This window comes from Eucyclogobius newberryi, unplaced genomic scaffold (genome assembly GCF_026437365.1).
Source record: "Eucyclogobius newberryi isolate DKJ021-1_F unplaced genomic scaffold, fEucNew1.0.hap1 SCAF_2, whole genome shotgun sequence".
Lineage (NCBI taxonomy): Eukaryota > Metazoa > Chordata > Actinopteri > Gobiiformes > Gobiidae > Eucyclogobius > Eucyclogobius newberryi.
The window spans coordinates 13,687,375-13,705,949 of record NW_027315834.1 but is presented as its reverse complement, the minus strand read 5'-3'; the positions used below and the strand labels follow the sequence as shown (position 1 = coordinate 13,705,949).

Below are 18,575 nucleotides of genomic sequence, written 5' to 3'. Positions count from 1 at the left end.
CTTGTTCTTGGTGTGTTTACAGAACAAGACAAAAACACATGGAGATATTTGTCAGTTAATCTGTGGATTTTAGAGTCACTTGTATTTGGAGGACGGGGTACAATTCATTTTAAAATGGCTCCTTCTCATTTTCTCATTCCTTTTTGCATTTGCCACATCGGTCTGCTCTTTTCCGTTTCCATATCCTTTGTCAAAACCCGCACAGATCTCAACAATCAGAAAGAAATCAGATTATTCACATCAGATGGGAATTTTTCTGTGACATTTTAATAATCTTCTCTAGAAATCAGATAATGGTCAGATTTTTGGGTGTGAACATGGAGTTTCATATCAGACGACCAATTCTTTGGACCTCGTCAAGAGCCTTTTAAATACATTGAACAGAATATTGCACAGGTGTGCCTTAGGCTGGCCACAATAAAAGACCACTCTGAAATGTTTGGTTTTGCTTTTTTTGGAGGGTCTGGAGGCGTCAGAAAACATGTCAGTGTCTGGTGTGACCAACATGGCCACTGAAGCTGCTGGATATTGGCAGGAACTGAACACACTGTCACATTCGTCGATCCAGAGCCCAAACATGCTCGATGGGTGACATGCTGGTGAGTCTGTCGGCCAGGCAACCGGGATGTTTTCAGGAATTGTGCACAGATCCTTGCGACACGGGGCCGTGCATTATCATGCTGCAACATGAGGTGATGGACAACGTCAAAGGCACAGCTCTGATATATTGATCTCATCAGCATCTGCTATGCCACATCTGGAAGGTGGATGCATATTAATATTAATTGTAATATGAATTGCTCAGTAAGACAGATTGACACATTTGTGAACAATATTTGAGAGATATAGGTCTTTTGTGTTTAGAAAAAAGAAAAAGTTTCATCTCTTTGAGTTGAGCTCATGAAAAATGGGAGCAAAAACAAAAAAAGTGTGTTATATTTCTGTTCCGTGCATGTCATCAGACTCCTTCTCTGTGCATTTGTTTGTTTCCTGTTTCACAAAGAAAAAAGACAAATCAAGTGAAACTCGACCCAGTTTAACAGACGAGCGAATAGTTTCAGATGGCTTTATTGACCTTCTCTTGTTTTCCAAAATAACAGGGCTTGACTTGATTTCGTAGTTGGAGTCACAAAATCAACCAGTCAAGATGTCATGGAATTAGACATACACCCGATGCTATTCCGTAACACATCGAGAACACAATTCAACCTAGAATATGAAACGACACAGAAACGTCAGACATTTGTGTGGCATGCATGGGAGAAAACGCGGGGACTGTGTCAGCCAAGCCGTTGTAAGGAGCCTGGCTGACCCTCCTGCGTCTCACCCCCGCGTCTCACCCCGTTTTTTCCCATGCTGGTTGGTTTTATTAGATATTCTGGAATAGGCGGGTCACATTTCTCATTGGTCAGCCTCACATCAAGGCACTTGGTATTTTTCCGTAGAGATCAAGCCTTGGGTAAACATTACCCAGACTCCTCTGGGTTATCAACCCCCCCTCGGGTAAACATCCTTTGGCCATCTTTACGACCCCTTCACAAATAAATGCTGTCACACACCCGTTCTTCTCTTAGACTAATGATGCAGATAATATATCACTATTATGCAGATAAAATACATCACAGAAATATAATCATATATTCACATTTTATCACATTTCCCTCCTGTTTATCAAAGCATTAGTCACTGTATCATATGCCAAACACATTATTCTTTTCAGTTTTCAACATGTCTTTCATATTGGTGTTAAAATGACACTTTTACACTTAAAAAATAATGCACATTTCTCAAACATTGAACACACTTCTTTTCTCTCGGCCCACAACATTTCTACTGCATTACTGTCCTAAATTTTGAGTCAGATTGGTCAATCTCTGTAATTTGACAAACAGACAATTTATCTTGTCTATAATTTGTGCGGTGTGATGGGAAATATAGAAGTACAAGCGGAAAGCCCTTAAACCCGCTGCTCTTGACAAACAGACAATTTATCTTGTCTATAATTTGTGCGGTGTGATGGGAAATATAGAAGTACAAGCGGAAAGCCCTTAAACCCGCTGCTCTGTGGTCAGTCAGTTTGACTCGTCAGGGACCTCTGGACACCCCAATAACATCAAATACGTTGTATCAGGTGCTACTGGAACCAGACTGTCCACTAACCTCTCGACCTTGACCCTGCGGTATGGTTCTGGGTGATGCTGGTCACAAAAGAGACATAGGCACAACGTCCTAGTCCCTTTGTTTCCAAGCCCTCAGCACTGTGTCTCCACACCACCATACGTCCTCGCTTGGTTTCTTAAGAGACCTCCTCCCGCTGCTCGCTTCGATCACACCTATGACACATATGAACTGGTACATTTCCCATCTCAATTCATAATCTCATGAACATTACATGTAGTGATGTTGTAGCAGATAAAAAACTCTCAGTTAGTGCAAACAACAGTGGCTGTATAATATGCCATTGTGTTTCTTCAGCTACTGTCATGTCAATTATACATTGTACATTAAACATTTCACATTACACATTTCATAACCTTTCATGTTGATCACTTATTTTCTTCCCTCTATATTCCATTTCTGTGTATGTTGATCGATTGTCCCTCTTGTCCCGATTGTCCCAATTGTATAATACAGGTGTTCAGCACCCATATTACCGTCATCACTTGATGATGATAACTCGTTGATTCTTTTTCACAGAGTATGGTACTCTGCGCACCGTAGCCTCTGTCTCTCGTTCATCGTAGCAGAGTATAGTACTTTGCGTACTGTAGAATCTGTCTCCCGTCCATTGTAGCAGAGTATCGTACTCTACCGTAGACTCTGGACAAAACTCATACAAACGAAGTCCTGCGTCTGCGATGTTATGGATCTGCCGCTGTGTTGTCCAGACATTTCTCAACATTTCCCATGAGAGCACCCATGTTCTCGTCCCTCCCCTGGTCGGTGTGAGGACGACACGGTGTGGCTCCGTCCACTTTGCTCCGTCCACCTGGCTCGTCTCTGTAAACACCACATCTCCAACACGTTCTGCTGTGGTGATAAACAAAGTCTTTTCGACAGTTCAGTGTATTTCAAACAGTTTTCCTGTTTACAATTTTTTTTTTAGTAATTATTGATTCGGAATATTTGTTTACACGTACATATCCCTCCTTTTTGAGATATTGAATTCCCATTTCTCAAACTACTACATTTAAACAAAATTAAATAATCCAGATAGTTTACAACGATGTAATCAAGGAAGAGATGGAATTGCGTCTGTCACTCCACTCCGCAATGTCACCTCTTGACCTTTCACAGTTCAGCGGTCACATCCCTGGCTGAGCCCCCCTTCCACGGCGCTGGGCCCCCCCTGTGTGTCTGTAATCCGTCTATGTGTCTGTTATCCGACACTGCCCTAACCTATCTGTTTTACCACCATTTGTTTCAAACTCCCAATGTTTCAAACTCTAAATGTTTCAAACTCTAAAAGTTTCAAACTCTAAATGTCTCAAACTCTAAATGTTTGGTCTCCACGTGTGCGCGCGTATGTGTGTGTGTGTGTGTGTGTGTATGTATGTGTGTGTGTGTGTGTGTGTGTGCAATACAAATACATCAAACAATAATAATTATCTCAATAATTCCCCCGTTGAGCTGGCCATAAGGGTCAGTTCACAACTTAGAATTCTTCACATAATTAATAATTTCACATCTCCTCTGTTTGTGTGGCCTGCATAAAGTCACACATCTAATGTAATATGTTCTAATCTTCTATATGTGCTTCAGGTGAGATTCAAACTCGATCTCTCACACCTGCTCATGTGGTGCTTTACAAACATTGTGTATTAGTTTGTTCTAGCAAGTCTATATGTGTATAACCATCAAAATTATCCTAAACCTTCCCCTTGTCCATAAGGCACATCTCTTTTATCAACCTGTTTTCCCCTTGCTTCCTACTTTCTTTGTCTTTCCTCTCGCAACGGAGGAAACACCCATTTCCAAATTTCTAAACCTGCTTTTTCTTTCTCTCTTTTCACTTACTCTTTACCCTCACTTGTAACCTGCTTTTACTTTCTAATTGCTTCTGATATAACTATCAGACGCTGCATCCCCTGGGATTCCCCTGTTATCCTTCATAATGTCCCTGTCATTCTGCTTCTAAACTCATGTATTGATTACCCATCCCCCTGTTTAGTTTTCACTATCTTCAGGTAATCTGCGGGTCTCATAAAATTTATTCTTCTGCATTACACTGCTCTACACTCCTCCAGAGTCTTTGCCAGTCAATAGCCCCTTATCTCTGACTATCTTTATGACCCATATCCTCCCATGTCCCCCCACTTCTGCATCAATTGCCTTAGTTAATGACACATTCATGTCTTTACTGGGAGGGCATTTGACGTCACTATTTAACGTATTCCCTCACTTACGTCTACATGCAATATGAGGTTTCCTCATGATAACACAAATAAATAAGTTACTGATATAACTTTTACTATCACTTTACTTACTACCCATTCTACTCCTATGTCCAAAAACATCAGTAGTCACTCATTTACCCACATTATCACTCCCAGGCCCGTGCCTGCATTTTATTCTAAATTTAAAAACACTTCTGTCTTTTTGTCCTGTACTTTCATCTAGTCATGCATTAAGTCCAAAAAGATAATTTTCCGTCAAGTCCAATAATAAAACAAAACAAAACAAAACAAAACAAAACGTAGCTTTGTTCTGTGCACTCAAAAAACACGATACCATAAAAACACAACTTTTGTCTTCTATGTCGGGGACAGGAAGTGTCCTGTCTGTGATCATCACATTCCCCCAAAATATTGGCCATCTATAAAAATCTGAATTCATCTTCATCTCTTATCAAATTTAATGAAATCTTTATAATTGATTGTTGTCAATCAAACAAAACCCTTAAATTTGTTCTACAGAGCTCTCATTAACTAAAATTTAAAACCAGCTGAGTTTAGCTTTACTTATTTCATCAGTTCAGAGCGTCCTCTGAACTGCTTTCTCCTCTCCTGCCTTGTTGACCCTCCTTATCTCCCCCTCTCTGCCACGTCATCTGAGCACGCTGGAAGTCTCCCTCCAAAATCCTCTTATGACTTTTCCTTTGTCTTTTTACAGTTTGGGGTGATAATTTTGGCATTATTTGGTCTCGGTCGTCTGAGAGAAATGCTACTTGCTTTACAGTCACGTCATATCTCAAGCTTCTAGTAGAATTTCTTATTGATTTTCCACCGGAGATAATGCTAGGTGTTTAAAGATTCACCCGTGACTGCAAATTTTAGATCTCTCAGAATAACGCCTTGTGACCCTTGTATGATTAATTGTGATTCACACTTGTTAGTTAATCACTATTAATCCTCATTCACACATTCACACTTCTCTCTTACTTACTTCGCTCGTGCACAGCGCTTACATTCACACATATTTCCTCAGTAATATTAAACTGGGTATTTCCTCAGTAATACCTAAACTGCGTATTTCCTCAGTAATATGAAACTGGGTATTTCCTCAGTAATACCTAACTGCCTTGCTTATGTGAGAAACTTATCTCGTCCATAAGTCTACAATATTTTTCCAGTAAATATCAAACTAATGCATAAAAACGTTTTATGGCTAACTCTTTTTCACACACAAAATTTTTGTCTGACCTTCTTTGTCGCCTGTGTTCTCCTGCTGCTTCGAAACGACGCGCTCTCCTCGCGGAGACTGAGGTGCGATGGGCGGCCACGGGAAAAGTGGACTTCTTTCAGCTGTGCACAGACTTCACCGATTCACCCGTCAATCTCCGCGAAGGGGCTGCTTGTCATCCGGCTCGAAGGACCAGAAAATGTCATGGAATTAGACATACACCCGATGCTATTCCGTAACACATCGAGAACACAATTCAACTTAGAATATGAAACGACACAGAAACGTCAGACATTTGTGTGGCATGCATGGGAGAAAACGCGGGGACTGTGTCAGCCAAGCCGTTGTAAGGAGCCTGGCTGACCCTCCTGCGTCTCACCCCCGCGTCTCACCCCGTTTTTTCCCATGCTGGTTGGTTTTATTAGATATTCTGGAATAGGCGGGTCACATTTCTCATTGGTCAGCCTCACATCAAGGCACTTGGTATTTTTCCGTAGAGATCAAGCCTTGGGTAAACATTACCCAGACTCCTCTGGGTTATCAACCCCCCCTCGGGTAAACATCCTTTGGCCATCTTTACGACCCCTTCACAAATGCAGTTTGTCAAACACCCGTTCTTCTCTTAGACTAATGATGCAGATAAAATATCACTATTATGCAGATAAAATACATCACAGAAATATAATCATATATTCACATTTTATCACACAAGATGTGACGAGAAACCCAATGTCCTGCTGTCAATCAAAGTGAACTTTACTATCAAACTGCACTGAGGGCGGAAGTAAATGTGGGGGAAGAAAAGGAAATATCCACATTTTATGACAATAGATGCTAAATTATGAACACATAAAGCATGTAAACAGAATCCTTATCCTCAGTCCCTTAAGGCTTTTAGGATGATTGGATATTGATTTACAATTGTCACTTTCAAGTTCAACTGTCCCATAACTAAGTCACATTTTCAGCTCATCAGATTCAGCCTTGATGCAGAAGTGTAGAACTCTGCAATTTACAACGACTTTGTGTTGTTTAAAAGCAGCACGAAAAAGTATTACTGGTTTATCTGTTTCGCCGGCACAGTGCCACAAAAATAAAATAATACATTCAACACTCACACACAGCTGACTGAGTGACTAGCACTCACGCCTCTCAGCAAGAAGGTCACAGGTTCGACTCCTTTTTGTGTTTCTCCTCGTGTCTGTGTGAGTTTCCTCTATCAACTCTAAAACATCCACCAAAACTCCTCCAGATACAGGCTGCTGACCAAGCTGAGCTCAAGATCTGTAGACGTGTCCTCGAGCTGACACGTCGCCCTGGCAACACATGCAGGATGGGGCAAATGCAGAGAATAAATTAAGTGAGTTTTAAGAGTTCATATAAATTAAGCGAGTTTTAAGAGTTCATATAAATTAAGTGAGTTTTAAGAGTTCATATAAATTAAGTGAGTTTTAAGAGTTCATATAAATTAAGCGAGTTTTAAGAGTTCATATAAATTAAGTGAGTTTTAAGAGTTCATATAAATTAAGCGAGTTTTAAGAGTTCATATAAATTAAGTGAGTTTTAAGAGTTCATATAAATTAAGCGAGTTTTAAGAGTTCATATAAATTAAGTGAGTTTTAAGAGTTCATATAAATTAAGCGAGTTTTAAGAGTTCATATAAATTAAGCGAGTTTTAAGAGTTCATATAAATTAAGTGAGTTTTAAGACTTCATATAAATTAAGCGAGTTTTAAGAGTTCATATAAATTAAGCGAGTTTTAAGAGTTCATATAAATTAAGCGAGTTTTAAGAGTTCATATAAATTAAGTGAGTTTTAAGAGTTCATATAAATTAAGTGAGTTTTAAGACTTCATGGCACATTATGGACGAGCGGAAAACAGGTTCCAGGACTCAAACTGGAGCCACTGGTTTCCATAGAAACATTAAGGGTTTTACTGGAAGAGGCTTTTAGTTTAAATTATACTCGTTTTATTTAACTGCTGTCTTTTATATGTAATTTTGTATTAACATGACATTAAAACATATACAACATATAAAGTATTTAGTATTCTATTCACTGGCCTCCATATTACAGTGGTTGTAGTTGCGCGGTTTGACCACGCGGAGGCAGTCTTCCGCAGCACGTGACTCTCCACAAACACAGGAAGCGCTCAGTCTTCTTCTGTTTTTTTCTTACGGCTCCGTCTGTGTTGTTGGCGCTCAGATCCTGCACCGAGCGATGGGGTAAGTCTCTCTGTTTAGGTTTTCTACCGACTAAATCCCCGCGCTTCCCTTCAACCGCACTCTCTGAACGACCGCGTTACCGAGCAGAGCCGAGGCTGCGACCGCGCCATCACCGTGCGGTCACCAGGGCAGTTTGCGGCAGGTGCAGTCCGCCACAGAAGCTGCCTCCTCCGGCTGCGCTGCTGTCGCTCCTGCCGCCGCTGGCACCGGGTCAATGATGAAAGCTAGAGAGATAACGGAGTCTGTTGTTGTGGCAAGTGTGGCGGCCATCTTGTGATTGTAGGATGAAGGTTTGAATTGGTTGACATATAATTGATCAGTTATCAGTGATTGTGTCCACGTGGTGTATTGACATATTGTCCACATGCAGTATAGATGGACCAATAAATGTCCAGACAGAGACGGTTAGAGTTCCTGCAATATTGTTATGATTATGATTATGATGATCACAAATATATGGATTACTTCACGGCTATTACTGTAAAAGAATAATTTATCAGCCTACCTAAAGTGAAAATTAGTCTTCGCAAGATGTTGTTTTGTTGCATTACTTTTAGAACATGGAATTAGATTATAAATATATCAAATCAACAAGGTTAATTTAAAGACAATAAAAATAAAACGATCATAACTAGCCAACTAATAAAAACATTTAGTCATGGTAATTCTAAATGTTAATGACTATACAGACTCTTAAAGGTGGTATGGACGATTTTTTTCAGCAATTTTTTTATTATATTTCCTCGTGGCGTGGATTAATCATTTGTCCTGCCACGTATCAATCATAAAACGCACCTACCGCTCACCTGCAGCCGCGTCAGGCTTGTCCCCACGTTTCCGCGTGCCTAAGCGCATGGATCTATCATAATATAGTTCCCTCAGTGTACGGGGCAAAATGAAGACGGAGAAAGACAGTTCGAGCTGACGCAGAAGTGGACAGAAATCTACGGGAGACGAGCGATGCGCTCCGTCGCGCTAATAAACAAACGCACGTGCGTGTTGTATCGGTCCGCACGGGGGAGTGCACATGCGCACTTCCGCCTGCGTTCTCAAATCGCCCATACCGCCTTTAACACACAAAAAGGACCTTTTATAACTAAAACAGCTGTAATTTAAGAAAAAAAAAGAAAAATCCATCAGGCAGAGGAAAATAATATGTCTGTTTGCCGTAACCCGACCGAGCCGTCAAAATTATAGCCGACTGGAAAAAAAAAAAATCAGCATTTTGTCAAAATTATGCCAAATTCTTTTATTTTTCTTATATTTCGCCGACTCACCGACCGTTTTTTCAAAAAAGCGCCGTGTTGAATAATTTTGTATCACTGGAACTCGCTAAAAATATTACGAAGCCGAAAAAGAAATGAAAATGAAACTTAACACGAGCAGAGAACGTTCAACTCATTGTCTGTTGAAGCCTGACCCCTGGCGGTCACTGCGTGTCACTGGCAGAATTTTAAAAATGGCGACGGCAACATGTGTGTTCAGTGTGTCAGTGTCAGACTGCACGAAGCGAGCGAAAAGAGGACGTTGACTATTCTACGACATGAAAATGGCCAAAAAATAAAATTATTTGTCCTGTACAAAAATAGTTTATTGGCTGGACTTATTCATTTTTTTTGTTTTGTACATTTACGGTAGGATCTCTTTTATTAAATGGTAATATTAACTTAATTTCATAGGCAAATTATCATTAAATTCTATATAAAAATTAGATTTGTTTTATGCTTTAAAGTAAAAATAAAAAATAAAAAAATTTACCTTCCTACCTACCCACTTAAAACATTTTGGTTGGGTTACACCAAACATACAATTAATTTTGGATCTTTTTTTTGCCTTCAAAGTTTAAAAAAAAAAAGAAGTTACCTACCTACCTACCCACTTGAAAAATGGTGGATCAGGTTACAGCAAACAGACAATTTATTTGGGGCAGCCTCAATATTCTTTTATTCTTAAATCTAGAAGCTTTTAATCAACATATTTCAACATGTATTTGGTTTGAAATGTATTTGAAAAGTCTCAATAATCACTGTATCTACTACTAAAATAACTGTCCCCTATTTACGTGACTCAAGGAGCACCTCACAGTCAGAACATGGCCGCAGTTACTGTTACATGTCGGTTACCATAGCGACGGTTCCTCTAGCGTTTTTACACCACATTGGCTGTCACTGTAGCCTGTTAGCATGTAGCGTGATCCAGCTAATATGAGGCGCTGTTTGTTGGCCTGCGTTACATTTTTAGTGAAAATGAAGATTAACTTTAAAAAACCAACACAAAACAGTGTAGAATCTGTTGTGTTGATGGATTTTGCCCCATATTTCACTCTATTGCGTTGACTCCTCAGGGTTGAATTCATGGATCTAGGTTGAATTGTCCCAGATAATAATAATAATAATAAAGCTCATGAGCGTGTTTTTCTACTGTCACATGTTATAAATGGTGAATAAATTGTAAATAGATGGTGAATAAATGGTCTGAAGTTGGTCAGAAATGTCTCGATTTTGGTGAAAACGTCTTTCCTGTCTTCCTCCCACCTCCTTAGTTACTGTTGCTATGCCACGCTTGTGTCTTTGATGTGAAAGCTTCAGTTCGGCCATAAATAGAAATAAGTAGATGTGAGTTATAGCTTCGCGCTCTTGCACAACAATCATCTAGTCCTAATATAATCATCATTTTGTGAGCTTATGAAATGATTGTGGGATTGCACTTTAGAGGTGGGAAATGTTTTGGGGACTATTTTGACGACATTGTTTGTATTTAAAAGTTTAAAAAATGACCTCCACAGCATCTAACGTAATCTTGAAACGCTGGTATAGAGTGATGTTTTGTCCAATAATACTTGAACCTCAACTAAGATATTTTAGTTTGAGCACATTCCTCATGCATTGTCCAAATATATATGAATAATATGAGTCAAATTGAACCACAATTGCAAGAAATTAATGTGCAAAATGTGTAAATGCAGTGTATTTGATGAAAACATGAATGTGCTCCACAGAAATCCTCAAACGACTTCACTTCAGCTTCATCTGGGTCAATATTAGTCTAAATATTTTCGTCACGCAGCTTTTGAATTCTAAACAACAAATCGATAATTGAAAGAATAATCTTTAGACTTACCAATTAGCCAAATTATCTTTAGTTTCAGCCCTACTTTTTTATTTATGATCATTGTTCTAATGTGTACTTCATCCTTAGATAAAGTACATTAAGAAGTGCGTTTGCCACTGATCAAAAGCCTGGCGTTCACGCTGTAATTGACAAAAATGTATATATTTATTATTTTTGGGTGTACCGTCCAAAATATTTAAACGATATTATGTAAATGTGTTAAAACATGCCTTTACATTTATTAGTTGAGGTTTCATTATCAGACAAAATGTGAAATATCTGTAAAAAATGTATCACAAAAGTGCAAAAATATACTCTTATCTGACAGTTTACAACATATCATTTTTCAGTTATATTTTTCTAGCATTTTTGTTTTCCTATAAACGATATCCTCAATATTCAAAGTTTGCATATCTTCAAAATAACAATCACTTAAGCCCAAGCTGGTTATATAACAAAATTACTGTCCAAATACTACCTCAGGGACCGGCCTCCTGCTGGTGCCAGAGTCAGGACTAAACATGGACCGGCCTCCTGCTGGTGCCAGAGTCAGGACTAAACATGGACCGGCCTCCTGCTGGTGCCAGAGTCAGGACTAAACATGGACCGGCCTCCTGCTGGTGCCAGAGTCAGGACTAAACATGGACCGGCCTCCTGCTGGTGCCAGAGTCAGGACTAAACAGGGACCGGCCTCCTGCTGGTGCCAGAGTCAGGACTAAACATGGACCGGCCTCCTGCTGGTGCCAGAGTCAGGACTAAACATGGACCGGCCTCCTGCTGGTGCCAGAGTCAGGACTAAACATGGACCGGCCTCCTGCTGGTGCCAGAGACAGGACTAAACATGGACCGGCCTCCTGCTGGTGCCAGAGACAGGACTAAACATGGACCGGCCTCCTGCTGGTGCCAGAGTCAGGACTAAACATGGACCGGCCTCCTGCTGGTGCCCAGAGTCAGGACTAAACATGGGCCGGCCTCCTGCTGGTGCCCAGAGTCAGGACTAAACATGGACCGGCCTCCTGCTGGTGCCAGAGTCAGGACTAAACATGGACCGGCCTCCTGCTGGTGCCAGAGTCAGGACTAAACATGGACCGGCCTCCTGCTGGTGCCAGAGACAGGACTAAACATGGACCGGCCTCCTGCTGGTGCCAGAGTCAGGACTAAACATGGACCGGCCTCCTGCTGGTGCCAGAGACAGGACTAAACATGGACCGGCCTCCTGCTGGTGCCAGAGACAGGACTAAACATGGACCGGCCTCCTGCTGGTGCCAGAGTCAGGACTAAACATGGACCGGCCTCCTGCTGGTGCCAGAGACAGGACTAAACATGGACCGGCCTCCTGCTGGTGCCAGAGTCAGGACTAAACATGGACCGGCCTCCTGCTGGTGCCAGAGACAGGACTAAACATGGACCGGCCTCCTGCTGGTGCCAGAGACAGGACTAAACATGGACCGGCCTCCTGCTGGTGCCAGAGTCAGGACTAAACATGGGGAATCTGCGTTTCAGTTTTATGCAGCTAAAATCTGGAACAGTCTTCCTGAAGATGTGAGACAGGTTCTACTCTGACAATGTTCAAATCTAAGCTAAAAACAGTTTTGTTTAGCTGCGCATATGACTGAAAGGATTTTTTCTTTGCACTCTTCTCTTTTGTTTGTGATTTTATTAGTTTAGAGCAGGGGTGTCCAAACTTTTTTCACCAAGGGCCGCATTTTGAAACTTAAAGGGGGCAGAGGGCCACAAACAACTTGACAATGTCGAATTTGTTGAATGACAAAGTGAATCATTCGAAATTCTGCATTTTACGTAATTGCAATGAGTCTCCACACTTTTAATTAGACTTGGAACATCAATATTAGGTTGGTATAACAATCAATAAGCCTGAATTTTCTCACTGTCACAGTAAAAAGTACTAGTTTTTGTTGTTTGGGCCAACATAGCAGGAAGCTGGAGGGCCAACAAAAATTGGTCTGAGGGCCGCATTTGGCCCCCGGGCCCTAGTTTGGACATGCCTGGTTTAGACAATCAGTTGGATTGATAATTTTTAATTTAGTTAAATTTTATTGCATTTCTGTTTCTGTAATTTCTTTGTGATTTGAATGCATTTGTTTCCTGCTGTGAAGCACTTTGAGTTGCCTTGTGTATGAAATGTGCTCTACAAATAAACTTGCCTTGCCTTGCCTTACTATAAAAACCCTGCCTAAAGGATTCTTCTCATTATTCAAGCCTTCTGTTCCCTCAGTGCTCCTGAGTCCTGCTGACATCCAGTTCCTCCGGCTCAGACACAGTTGAAGATGCAGGGCTTCTACTCAAAGCTGGACTCGTCCCCGTCGGCGTCTCCTCTGCTGGGCGTGCGAGCGGAGGGCGTCCCGATACCTCTGAGTCTGGCCCTGGAGACCGAGAAGGCCCAGGCTCTGCTGCAGACCTTCAGCTCGGCGTCGCTGCTGGCCTCGGCCGGACTCGGCGTGTTCTGCGTGGCGGCCGACCACGCGCTCCAGCTGTGGGTGATCCAGCAGCACCTGTGGCTCCGCGCGGCCCTGGACAACGCCACGCACGGCCTGGTGGGGCTGTGGGCCTGGGCCGTGGTCATCGGGCTGAGGAAGAGGAGCGACGTGTACGAGGTGCTGCTGGCCGGGCTGCTGGCCTCGCTCATAGACCTGGACCACTTCTACATGGCCGGCTCGCTCTCACTCAAGGTAGTTTCAGTGCAGCTTTTGTCTCACAGCAGAAGTCGTACGGTATATAACGTGCAAAAAAGATTTTAACCATGTTCTAGCATTGTTCCATCATCTAAAACATACCTGGAGTAGCATTTAGCTTCATCACACTAGTTAGATGAATCCTGGTCAGAAAGTCCTCTCCCTCCGAGCGTCAAAAACACTCCGTTCTGAATCTCCTCGATGGCGGTGGTTTTTTCGATCTGCGACGTGGCTCTGAGAAGCTTCTTTGCTGCTGTTTCAAATCCATAAATCCTCACCAGATGTCGTACATTTCTGCCGTCTAATCACGATCTTGACGACTCATGGCTCCACCAGGAAGTGAAAAGCCCAGATTTATGTCTACCGTATTTTCCGGAGTATAAGTCGCACCAGACAAAAAATGCATAATAGAGAAGAAAAAAAACATATATAAACGTTGCACTGGAGTATAAGTCACATTTGGGGGACATTGATTTGAACAATCCAAGACCAGGAACATCTTGAAATGCAATTTAAAACAACAAAAGATTAGAGAAGGAACCACATGGTGAATAAGTGTTCTATGCTAACGTAACACCTTCAGCTACATGACGCACAGACGTTAACAGTGACGCATTAGCCACACCGCACCGGCAGCTCCACGCTCAGTCAGTACCATCGACAAGATAGAGTTACACAAAGCATGAACCATCGATACTGGAGCAAAACAACAAACTCCGGAGGTAGAGGAAGTGCTGGTTCTTCTTCTGTGTCGCTTTAGAGCCCTCTTGCAGTTGTCATGTGAAAATAACGAACAATATCAGGAATAAGTCTCTCTGGAGTAGAAGTCGCCCCAAAACTGTCTTATAATCCAGAAAATACAGTATAACATAAAACACACAATGTCAAAGTACTCAAGAGCATGGATAAAGGCCAATAACAATCCAAATGCATGATATTTGTCCTTTACTCAAATACAAATATAGAGATGAAGGGATGATTAAAAGTTAATTATCACAGGTTTAAGGGAGGTAAACAATGGATAATGATTGTTTTGGACACGTGCAAAATCAGAAAATTGACAATTTTTTCTAAGATGAAAAAGAAAACAATTTAAAAAGAGTAAACCTTCAAAAAAAATAATTTGAAAAATGTAGAAAAAATATTATATAATACTCGAGTATTATATAATATTTTTTCTACATTTTTCAAATTATTTTTTAATCGTGATACTAGACCAAGACGTTTACTGACATGTTTTAGCACATTTATAAAGAATTGCCATCATATACTCATAATCTTCTTTTTTAAAACACGCCACAATCAAAATGGAACTATTAAAACTGGAACTAAAGCGAGATCTAGAGCAGGGCTGAAGCAGGACAAGAACAGGACAAGAACAGGACTGAACAAAGTGTCAGTGCAGCCTTAGAATAACTTTGTCCAGTGTTTCCAGGAGACAAAAATGAACTGCACATTGAGCCTTTCATTCCGGCTGAGTTTCCCCCAAACACACGACTCAAATGTAGTTTCTTTGCAGTACAAACAGATGTCTGTGCTCTTTGTTTGACTCTGCCTCATGAGCGAAGAGAAACTCAAACTGGCAACAGCTCTGGACAGAGGAACATCAGGTTTTAAATCCCAACTTTTATTGAACATAAAGAGGAGTAAAGCTGGATAATCACGTACTTGAACAGATCATTCAATGGATCAACACGATCCCACATTTATGCACCAGGAAAAGAAAGAATTGTTGTTTTTGTAAAATTGAACTTTTGTGAATAACATCAAACCTGTTCCAGTTTGATGTCCTGCTAAGAAAGGACAGTTTATAAGAATAACCTTGGTGTCGAGACATTGAATCATTTTGGATTTATTTGGAAAATGTTGAGGTGAATGTTCCAGGTTTAAACATGTTACACCTAAAATGATCTTAATGAAAGCCGTCTTTGTTCTTATTGTAGAATTGATTTATTTGTCATTTCTTCATTATACTTGTGTAAATGTCCCGGGACAGTGACATGTCCTCGTTGTGTCCCCCCAGGCTGCCGTGTCCCTCCCCCAGCGCCCGCCTCTCCACTGCTCCTCCCTCATCCCCGTGCTCTGCCTGTTGCTGCGCTTCCTCATGTGGCTCGGGCGGCTCAAAGACGCCTGGTGCTCTCTGCCCTGGATGCTCTTCGTCTCCATGGCGACGCACCACGTCCGGGACGCCGTGCGCCACGGCCTGTGGGTGTGTCCGTTCGGAAACACCGCCCCCGTCCCCTACTGGCTGTACGTGAGCACCACGGCGACGCTGCCTCACCTCTGCTCCGTGCTCATGTACCTGACCGGGACCAGGGACGTGATCTCCACCAAGCACGGGGTGGCCATCGACGTTTGACCCCTGACCCCTGACCCCGGACCCCGGCGCCGCTCTACGTTCAAGGGGAGGACAGTGTGGGGGAGGGAGAACACGGGGGAGAGTGTGTTCACACACATCATGTAGTGACTGTGACCACACTCCGAACGCCATTTGCAATTTCAGATATTTCACTTCGGATCCGATACCGAGGCTGATACCGACGATACCGATACCACTGATACTCTATATATCTATCAAAAACAGATGATATTGCAATAAAATATCAGGTGTTTGGATAAAGATGAACCAAAATGACTGCAACAAATCTGATTCGGGCTAAACACGCATATAAAGCGATATTTCTGCACTTTAGTGGTATCGTTTTAATGCACCTATTGATTAAGGATATAGAACATTGTGAAAACGAGATACTAATTTGACCAAGTATTGATACTGAAAAAAAAAACATCGTTTGATTGTTCCTGAACAGTTTTAGAACGATCCGGATCTTAAAGGGGAAGTACTTGACTTTTACTGTTTGGAAATGTGAAAAACACAACAAGATGTAATAAGGTCAAATCTGTTTTGCCCCAGCACAGATATATTGTAAAAGCATCTGTTCGGGTGAAAATGAGACCAAAGCTTTCCCTGCATCTGAATATAAAGTCTGTAGGAAGCGTGCCGTTAGCATGCTAATGTTTGTTAGCATGCTAATGTTTGTTAGCTTTACCCGGGACTCGTTAAGTTGGTATTTTCACGTTTCAAAACAGTAAAAAGCAGGTGCAGTGACCACTCGATAACATTAATGAAACTTGATTTGGTCTTTGACTGTAATTTTAGTATTGTGACTAGACTAATATTGATAGCGTAGAATGCTTTTCTTCTGGTAAGGTAGACTGAGAATAGCAGTATTGATGGGCTGCTTTCTAAAGAGCTGTTTCTTTATGACTCTTCGTAACAGTCTGCAGAATAATCCTGCAGCGTTTCTCAAGGACTCCGCGACCAAAGGTTTGAAACCCTGCTGCCGTCACTGTGCTCTCCACGCCGTTTCATCAACTCTCACTCATTCGAGAAGGCACGTCTCATTGAGGCCGGTTGCCTTGGTAACCTGGTCTGAGCAGATGAGTGGGCCTCGTCGCCGTCGGCCCGGTGTCGGCTCCCCGCACACAAACTGTCTCTGCGTATTAGAGCAAATCCTCCTTCACCATTGTTTAAAGGCCACAAAACCATATGTTAAAGGTGCATTACGGAGGTTTTCCACAGTATGGCTTTAAACCTACAATTATAGCTGTTGTTTTTGTTGTTTTTAAATGCAATAATAATGATAATGTAATATTAAGTCAATAGCCACTTTTTTATTATGTTTATGATTTTCTTCTTCTACTTCTTCGTCTCATTCTTCTCATTCTATTCCTTATCCTTCTATTCTTATTTTTCTTATTCTATTCTATTATTATTTTATTTGTAATTATTTTTCTTATCCTTCTATTCTTATTTTTCTTATTCTACTCTATTATTTTATTTGTATTATTATTTTTCTTATCCTTCTATTCTTATTTTTGTTATTCTATTCTATTATTATTATATTATTTTATTTGTAATTATTTTTCTTATCCTTCTATTATTATTTTTCTTATTCTATTCTATTATTATTTTATTTGTAATTATTTTTCTTATCCTTCTAATCTTATGATTATTTTATTCTTATTATTTTCTTATCTTTCTATTCTTATTTTTCTTCCTCTTTCTATTTTAATTTTCAAAACACAGTGCATAACTTTGGGCCGCAACAATTCATCGACTTATCACCATCGCTCGACCATTAGAAACAATCGTATTCGATGATGGTTATCGTTATCGGCGGACGCTAAACGCAGACGAAAAGATGTTTTATAACAAACACGATGACATTATTGAAAGAAAATGTCAAAAAAGCATAAACTGTTCACAATACTACACTTTATGCGTAAATATCCTCCTTCGGTCGCCACGTTTGGACCTGTACTTGGCCGATAACGTCTTTAAAACGTCTCCATGTCCTAAAATGCTGGAGTATGTGGCCGCACTGCGCTTGTTTCACGTTCCAGAATCATCTCGACATCTTTGTCTTTCACACGAGCTGCAATACACCGCTCACTCCCTGCGCGCGAGAGAAGGGAACCGTTCAAAATGCTGCGCTTCATGTTTTCCTGAATGTTTGGCGAATTCTCTCGTACATAAAGTGCTGTAAATAATGTAAAATACGTGAGATGATTTTGTATTTTAGTCAGAAGTGGCCTATTTTATCAACACTAAAAACAGAGACGGTCGAAAGGATCGATAGAAACCACGGGGAAGTTGTGTTTTGTATTCTAGATTTAATATAGAACGTGTAGTGCACATTATGGACTGTATCTCATGCTGATTGTTTGAAATATTCAATGCTGTTTTTATGTTGCAGTGGGTCGTATTTATGATTTAATTTTTATTTATGAATGAATTATGAAAATATTATGTTTGGCTGGCATTTCCTCATTGACTTTACATTTTATTTGCGCACAATTGTCAAAAAGCCCCAGTTTAAGTTAAAGGGCTGTAGAGTTTGAGGACAAACAATCCCTTTTC

General features: G+C 40.9%; 1 protein-coding gene across 1 annotated transcript; it reads left to right on the top strand.

The window, feature by feature from the left end:
- The first annotated feature begins 7,805 nt into the window (after positions 1 to 7,805).
- Positions 7,806 to 16,516, top strand: tmem267 (transmembrane protein 267). Its single transcript, XM_072454851.1, has 3 exons — positions 7,806 to 7,847; positions 13,195 to 13,648; positions 15,675 to 16,516. The coding sequence occupies exons 2-3, from the start codon at positions 13,247 to 13,249 to the stop codon at positions 16,008 to 16,010; spliced, it is 738 nt and encodes a 245-aa protein (XP_072310952.1). The 5' UTR covers positions 7,806 to 7,847; positions 13,195 to 13,246; the 3' UTR covers positions 16,011 to 16,516.
- The last annotated feature ends 2,059 nt before the right edge of the window (positions 16,517 to 18,575 follow it).